At 44.6% G+C, this 8,789-nt stretch overlaps 1 protein-coding gene across 1 annotated transcript in view; it reads left to right on the top strand.

The window, feature by feature from the left end:
- Positions 1-211: 211 nt before the first annotated feature.
- The window catches only part of LOC144669277 (ras-related C3 botulinum toxin substrate 1-like), a 65,006-nt gene continuing 56,428 nt past the window's right edge, over positions 212-8,789 (top strand). Inside the window, exon 1 of the mRNA XM_078531609.1 lies at positions 212-421. Within this exon, the coding sequence (XP_078387735.1) occupies positions 387-421 (35 nt within the window). The 5' untranslated portion in view covers positions 212-386. The remainder of the gene's footprint in view (positions 422-8,789) is intronic.

Here is an 8,789-nt window from a genome sequence, read left to right as displayed (position 1 = left end):
AGCTTAGTTCCCGCCCAAGAGGAGAACTGTCCAATCAAATCAGAGACAGGCACAGAGTGGGGGGGGGAGACGCTGCCTTGATTGACAGGCCGACCCGCTCGGTCATGATTGACGCCCAAGGAAGCCAATCCAAAGACGCATGTCAGCGGGGCGGCCAATGGGGAGGATGGAGGGTGGGACCGGCGATTCATGTTAGTTCAAGCTGCAGCGCAGAGTTTGGGTGGTGGCTGGGGTTGCGCGAGTTGAGAAGTTTGTGGCAGAACAAGTTGGTGCATCTCTCTTTAACCGTGTTTATTTTCCTCACGACGTGTTTTTTTTTTCTTCCCCCCCCTCTTGATAATTAACTTCTTGGAGATTTTGAAGCCTTAGTTAATCCAGTTGGGAAGATGCAGGCCATCAAATGTGTGGTGGTGGGGGATGGGTGAGTAATAAGTGCAAACTTTCAAACTTCTACATTATTTTTGAAGTTTTTTTATGTCTGTCCCTGACCATAATTGCACTTCGATGTTTCCTGAAGTGTCAATCGTACAATCGCGCTTCTTAAATTTTTTTCCATAGACATTGGAAAAAGTTGACTTAAGTAAGATGAAAAATTAAAGTTCCTCTTTTTTTCATTTCCCTTTTAGTTTTTCATGGACATTTTAGTACTTCTGCAACACAGTTACAGTTTATCCTGTTCTACTAGAAAGACTTACCTTTTTAAAAAAAAAACTTGCCTCTTTCTGCTCCTATTTTTTGGTCTAATAGTCCTGTTGTGTCTAATAATTCACATCTGTTATGCCCCATGTGTTTTTAATGAAGATTCAAAATGCTGATTTAAAGACCTGAGCTTTGTTAAAAAAAAGTAGGTTTCAAAGGCTGATCATTCCACAAGTTTTTATTTTAATCTCTTTTGCGTGTGGTTTGGACATTCCCATGAGGATATGATTTAATCCTAGCTGACTGGTTTAAAAAGTTCTGTATTACTGTGTGTAAAATTTTCCAATAGCTTTTATATACCGTACTCTCCCACCAACAAGTGTATTAGTTTGGGGTTTTGGCCCTTTGATGTACTTGGGGATTGTGATGTTACCACACTTGTGTCTTGCTGCCTACTGATTTCCTGAATTAAACTCATTTTTGTGCGTGCACACCCATTTTGAGCTATGTTTTTGAAGAAAAAAAAGCTTAGCCTGAGGTTTCATCTGAGGGTGGACTGAGAAAGGTGTGGTGTTGACTTATACAGACTTTTAGCTACAGGGAAGCTTTTTTGAAATCCAGTTGGATGGGAATTCAAGCCAGATGGGCCAGAAATTAAAACCGTAAACTTACAGGAAGAGGGGTCGCTTGAGCTAAATTGTGATTAAATTAAATCAGGTGAATGTGAAAGATCCCATGGCAGTCATTCGAAAGAGAGGGCAGGGCAGTTTTCCTCAAAGTCCTGAACTATTTATTTCCTTAACCACACATATCTCAGAATATTTGGCCATTATCACATTGCTATTTGTGGGAGCTTGCTGTGCACAAATTGGCTGGTGTGTTCCTTTCATTACAAGTGTGACTGTATTTCAAAGAAATGCTTCATTGGCTTTGTGCCACTTCAGGACCTCCTAAGTTGGTGAAAGGCACTATATAAATGCACGTTCTTTGGCTGATTAGTGTGCATAAGTTTGAGATGAAGATCTGAAAGCACATCTTTGTAACTTGTCTGTTTCCTGTCTTTCATCCAAACCGCCCCCTGCAGCTGGCAAAGCACCCCCCCCCCCCAACCTGTTGCATTCCATTAAGTTATTATTGGTGAGCCTGTTAGGGCAGTTATCGAGCATTGTTTATGGTCCTTGGCTTAGGAGCTGCGAGGCATTCTGTTTCTTAAACGTAACTGGTCTGGTGTCCCTTTGTCCCAATGGCAGCACAAAGCTTGGCATGTTGACTCTGGAACTTGCATCGTTTTGATGCCTCTTTTAATTCTCTTGATCAACAGACTTGAGGGTCTGAATTTCCTGTGGGAACAGGAATGGGCCTGTCAGCCCTCCCAAGCCTGTTTCATCATTTGGTTGAGATCATGTCTAATCGTTTTAGCAAAGATTGACTGACCATAAAGTTATCATTGTGCAAACATTATCACTTTATCAATGTGCAAATTGGCTGCTGCATTTCCTACTTTACAAAAGTGGCTACACTTCAAAACTACTTCATTGGCTGCAGAAGCACTTTGGGACATCTTGAGACCTTGTATCAATCCAAGTCTTTCTTCTTTGGCATGGGGAGAGGGTGGGGGTGGTGGGAGAAGAGTAAATTCTACCAGCTCCTGTTTCCTTGAGGGAGGATGTGTTACGCTATCTTCTCCTGAGGTTCCTGCCAACAGTAGGTTTGATACTGACCTTGAGCACAGATGTGAGGTGAAGCCCAGGTGGTGCCCCCCCCCCCCCCCCCCCCCCCCGCCCCTCCTTAGCCGAGCTGTGTCAAGACCCTGCCCTTGGTGACCAATCATGTCATCAAGTACTCGACTGTTATTTCTCCAAGTAGTTATTGAATAATGCAAACAGCAGAGAAATTTGATTGCATGAAACGTTCTCAGAAATGGTGCTGAGCATTAATCTTGAAGGGATAGTCAGTATCAAAAAACCTGCTTAAATGATCAAATTGTAATCTGGTTTGAGCCCTTGCCCAAAAATCTATTTAGGCTTGGCTTTAAGATTCTTAAATATCTTGATCCACTGTTCCAAAGGCTACAGACATTGTAGCAGCATCTTGGAATTGTACTGAACACCTTTCATGTCCCAAAGGAAAATGAATGCTGATCCAATAAAAAACAAGGTAGTTCAGCAGAGGGTGATTGAAAGCTTGGCCGAGAGCGATGTGGTTGGGGAGTCTGAGGTGCTTGAGTGGGGGGGTAGCTCCAGAGAATTGAGCTTAAGCATAACAAAGTGGGTACAAGAGACTGTGATGGAGACGTGGAGAGGATGTAGGGCTAGGAGAGGTTAAGAAGAAAGGGAGAGCTGAGGCCCTGAAGGGATTTAAATGCACTTTTTTAAACTTGAGGCAATTGGGGACTGTGAACCTAGATCGATGCATGAGGAGGGGAGTGATGAGCAAGCAGGACTTCATGCATTGTGATACAGGAAGTAGAGGTTTAGATGAACTACAGTTAATGGGCAGGGTGAGGATAGCAGAAGGGTAAGAAGGGATTAACCAAATCTGAACGTGATAAGTTTGCACAAGAGCTTCACGTGACATTACTGAGGGTGCGAGTAGGTGGTCCCTTAATGAAAGAAAGAACATGGGTCAAATGGGAACATCAAAGTTGTGGACAGCCTGGTTAAGTGTTAATTGGGGAAGAGTGTGATGGTGTTTATGGAAGGGGGGGGTGAAGATGATAACTTCAATCATCCCAGTGTTTAGCAAGAAGAAATTGGGAATGACCCACCAGTGCGTGTTGGGCAAACAGTCCGAGTGAGCCAAAAATGATGGTGGAGGGGATAGAGCAGAGTGTCATCAGCATTATACGTGGCAGCTGGCTGAATGTCTAGAGCTGGTGGTGCCAAGTGCAGCATGGAGATGAGCAGGCGGAGGACAGCTTTGGGGACTGCGGAGGTGATGTCGCTGCCCCCCTGAGAAAATCCCTGCCACAGTGGCAAGTTAGTGGGGCTAAATAGCCCCCTGCCTCCTTCAGGATCAGTTCAGTTTGCAGATTGTGCTTTTGTAGGAGCGGCAGTAACTTCTGCAGTAATACAGCTGCAATAAACCAATATCCTGTTAGCTGTTGCATCACGGTCCAACATCTTGTTAGGACTCGCAACGTTTATGTACGTTTTAACGTGTCATTATTAAAAAAAAAAAAGCCTCATTGAGGAAAAATAAACACTCAAATCTCGGCAGAATTCAAATGGAAAATTGTTGCCAGGGGACCAATGGTAGTAACCTATTTCAGGGCATGGGTGATGAATGAACCACTTTCAAGATATTCAAAGGAATAGATAGAGAAATTATTTGTTGGTTGTGGTGGGTGGGGTGGGGTGAGGTGGTCCAGGACCAGGAGGCATAGCTTAGAAATTAGAGCCGGGCGTTTTAGGAATTAAATTAGAAAACGCTTTTACGCGCAAAAGGTGATAGAAACACTCTTTGCAAATGGTAATCAATACTAGATCAATTGTTCATTTTTAAATCTGAGGTTGATGGCTTTTGTTAACAAAAATTTAAGGTGCATGGGTATATAGAGGTAGGTCACAGGTCAGTCATGATCTCATTGAATGGTGGAATAGGCTCGAGGGGCCGAATGGTCTCCTGTTCCTGTATTCAAATACATTCTAAGCAGCAGTATTGTCTCTTAACCCCAGGACATCTGTCCAATACCCTCTCTTGTGTTGTCCAAGTCAAGCAGTACTATTGGGGACTCTGTAGTAGCTCTGTAACCTAAAGGGAAAGGAATTGTATTTAAAACTGCAACAATTATCTTGTTAACGGAGTGGGGGGAGGGGAAGGGAAGGGGTAGCCCCCTTCATATAGTACCTCGTCTAGTGGTGAAATATCTCCATCAGTGCTTCACATGAGTAATTGCGTTTGAGAGCCCGGTGAATATAATGGAAAATATAGTAAGCTTTGCATTAATGAGCATCCAGTCCAGGGCACAGGAGGAAGCTATGTGCACCTGGAATAGTTCTGTGGGCTCTCTTATCATACTCCACTCTGCCAGCTGTTCTGCGTGGGCTAGACTTTCACTTCTATAGTGTAAATTGACCACTGATGTCACTCACTTTAGTTAGTATGGGATTCCTGCCCTTCTGCCAGTACTAACTGCATTCTGGATATAGTTCCATAGGCCATAAGACTATAGAGGTAGGAGCAGAAGTAGGCCATTTGGGCCATCAAGTCTGCTCTGCCATTTAATGAGATAATGGCTGATTTAATACTCCTCAACTCCACTTTCCTGCCTTTTCCCCATAGCCCTTGATTCCCTTATTAAAAATCTGTCTATCTCAGCCTTGAATATACTTAATGACTCAGCCTCTACAGCCCTCTGTGGTAGAGTTCCACAGATTCACTACTCTGAGAAGAAATTTCTCCTCGTCTCTGTCTTAAATGGGCTACCCCTTACTCTGAGATTATTCCCTCTGGTCCTAGACTCTCCCACAAGGGGAAACAACCCCTCAGCATCTACCCTGTCAAGCCCCCTAAGAATCATGTATGTTTCAATAAGGTCACCTCTCATTCTTCTTAACTCCAATTAGTGTAGGCCCAACCTACTCAACCTCTCCTCATAAGAAAATCCCATCATACCCGGGATCAACCTAGTGAACCTTCTCTGGACTGCCTCCAATGCCAGCATATCTTTCCTTTGATAAGGGGACCAAAACTGTTCGCAGTATCCTAGGTGTGGTCTAACTAGTGCCTTGTATATTTTTAGCAAGGCTTCCCTATTTTTATACTCCATTCCCTTTGAAATAAAGGGCCAATACCTTGTTCAACTGATATTCATGTGAGCCTTTATGGTAACAGATGGCTTGCTGTCAACTCTTTAACCATCAAGAAGCTCCACTTATGTGAAGGTACTCGCATGCATTCTGGCCACTGTCACTGGCGTTGCTACCTCCTTTTGTGGCTTGATGTCAAAGTTTATTTGACAGTTGCCTCTGGGAAATACCTTGGGAACTTTACTGTGTTAAGTGCTACATAAATGCATGTTTCTTGTTGCAATCAACCCTGGCTGGAGAGTCCAGAGTTAAGGGACATACAGCTAGATTTTCACTAATGAGGCGGGAGTCTCTAGTCGGGAAAGATCCCATCTCGGCAGACCCTTCTCCATATAAATGGCCCCGCACATTGTACTATTTTCACCCTGAGAGGTGGGGCTGGATCAGGTCAGGCCCACGGACCCCAGGTACTGAGTTGGGCTGATTATAAGGCCTGCCTCGGTTCTCTGGGATTTGTCCCAGTTGTATTAGAGTTAGTCCTCTAAAGGAGGCCTTGTGGCACAGTGGGTAGCATCCCTTCCTCTGAGCTGGAAGCTCTGTGTTCAAGTCTCATCCCAAGACTTGATGGCCAAGGAAGGTGTGTTCAACCTGTAAATCCTTTCAACACATGCAGACAGCTGGAGCGGGAGAGATTCCTGGTCAGTCGCGAGATGGAAAGGATGTTGGAACCTCGACCATCACTATCCATAGCCCCAGACGTACATGTAAGAGTGTATGTTGCCACAGAGCTCTGGTTCCCTGGTGGGTGGGTGGTAAGTTGGCTCAGATGGCTGGTAGGATCAGAATGGTGCCAACAATGTGGATTTCAATCCTTGTTCAGGCTGGGGTGGATTCAGGACCTGCCTCCTTGCCCTCCCTTGGCGGAGGTTAGGGCGCTGTGGATCGGACCTGTCTTCAGGCAGAGAACTCCAGGAAGAGGGCCTCATGCTGCCCTCCACCCCACTACACTCCCATTGTTTCTATACATAGTGCATAACAAATAAATGAGCCATATAGTAACAGTGGCAAGACTTGAATACCCATGAATAGAAACGCCTATTCCGAAGTCTGCCTTGGAAAAAACTGCTGTTTTTACAACCTTTATAAAAGTGTTAATCAGAAATGAGCAATTCAAGACTTGCCATTGTTATTTTATGGCTCATTGGTTCTGTACATGGTGAGTAGGCATGGAGGGGGGAATGCATATGTGCTTTTAAACATAATTTTCAAAATGTTCCTTAATCCAGACTATGGTTCTCGACTCCTCTGATGAGCTGTGAACCACAAGTGCTCAAGAAGCTGGCCTGACCCTATGAAAGATGGGGATGGGGGCGGGGTGTGTGGAGGGAGGAGAGGGTGTGAGATACCTACCCCTGAATGGAACACACCAGGTCAAGAGGGCAGGGTACGGGCTCACCACCCGCACCAGAAAACATTACCTGCACTAGGAATCCTGGAATTGGGGTCCCGCCTACGATTTTTAATGGCTTCCAGAGTTGGCTCTACTCTGTGAAAATCCAGCGAGGGTGGTATTGTTGCTGGACTAGTAATCCAGAGACCCAGGGTAATGCTCTGGGGACCTGGATTCAAATCCCACCACCATAGCAGATGGTGGACTTTGATTTCAATAAAAGCCTGTGAAAATCCAGGCCTCTCTATTAAGGAATTTATCATTTTAAGACTGAGACGAGGAGGATTTCTTCACTTGGAGGGTGAATCTTTGGAATTCTTGGCCTCAGAGGATTGTGGATGCTCAGTTGTTGAACATACTCGAGACAGATCAATAGATTTTTTTTTTGACTTCGAGGGATAAGGGGGTCGGATGTGAAATTGGAGCGGAGGTCAAAAGATCGACCCTGTGATCTTATTAAATGACAGGTCATGCTCGAAAGGGCTGTATGGCTTTCTCCTGCTCCTAGTTCTTATGCTCTTAGGAGTGGGACTATGGCCAGATTTTCCCCACCCCTCACCTCAGGGGTCCAGAGGACAATTGTAGTGCCCCTGATGAGATCAAATAAATTGGGTCAGAATTTGGGGCCTTTCTGATCTTTCGGACAGTAGAGCTGACTGGATAAACTTGTTGCCTGTTCCCTTGCTGAAGATTTTTAAGTCTTTTCTCCCTGATGACAACCTCCCCCAACCCCAGCTCCATAGTTTATGTTGGCTGTGTTGAGTGTTCCAAGTGGTGGTTCATTTAGAATAGCTTAAGTGAGTCACATGCTCTGCAAGATGGTCAGATTTGACATGTTAGGAAATTGGCTGAAGCTTTACTTCATTGTAGAACCCTGGCATTTACTGGTTAAATTGAAAACTATTTTCAATTGTGTCAGGTATCTTGTTGACTCTCATACTGTTTTCCCTCTGAAATGCGATGCAGATTGAGGCACTCGATGTCAAAAAATACGTTGTGAAACATCCCCAGTGCAGTGAAGTCTAGAACCTTGGTCTCCTTGTATCTAAATATAGGGTTATGCTATTGAAACATTTATTTATCTTCCCCTTGTGTCTATTAGACTAAAAAGCAATGGAGAATCTGTTGCTTTCAGTTCCCCAATCTTCTAAACTAGAAGTGGTTACGGGAACCAGTCCTTTCAATGCTTGGGGGATGGTGAGGGCGGGGGGGGGGAGCGGAGGAGTGAAGGAGAAACCTAATTTGTCCTTGTCATGAATTTCAACATTCTGTGGGGTTTAATTGGGTTAAGAAATGTATTGTCCTTGTTCCTTCAGTGGCTCCATGTTGGGACTGACCTAGAGAGAATAGGAAAGTTCTCTGCTTGATCCCCAGACTGTGCTGAGTTGATCAATTTAAAGTAGGGGCTGTAATGAATGGAAATGCAATGAGTGATGTTCTCTTCCTTTGCCATGCCATGTATCAACCTAAGCTCTTGTCCCAGATCTTAACTCTGCTCGAAGAATGAGTTTGAATAGACGCATCAGTTTGCGAGATGATGAGTTTCTGCTGTAATCCCCTCTCATGGTCAACAGCTTGCCAGCGCTCCTTGACTGGGCTCGTGAGAGATATGAACTCTTGGGTGAAATCCTGAATGGTGCCTGACACCTGTGGAACTGGGTGCCAACAAGTGCCGGCAGCTTCCAAAGAGGTGAAGGAAATAACATTCCAATATTCGCTCGAGACTTTTAAGTCAGAAGACTGTAGGTTTAAGCTCGAGACTTGAGCATATAAGCACGTACTCTATGCTGATACTCCAGTTCAGTATGGAGGGAGTGCTGCACAGTCAGAGATGCCATCTTTCAGCTGAGATGTGTAAAAAAAAACTAAGGTCATGTCAATCAGATGGATGTAAAAGAACCAATGATGCTATTTTGAAGAAGAGCAAGAGAGTTCCCCCTAGTATTCTG

The sequence above is a fragment of the Cetorhinus maximus genome, chromosome 29 (assembly GCF_964194155.1).
Source record: "Cetorhinus maximus chromosome 29, sCetMax3.hap1.1, whole genome shotgun sequence".
In the NCBI taxonomy this organism is placed as follows: Eukaryota; Metazoa; Chordata; class Chondrichthyes; order Lamniformes; family Cetorhinidae; genus Cetorhinus; species Cetorhinus maximus.
The sequence above is the reverse complement of the archived record's forward strand: the minus strand, read 5'-3'. Positions and strand labels throughout refer to the sequence as shown.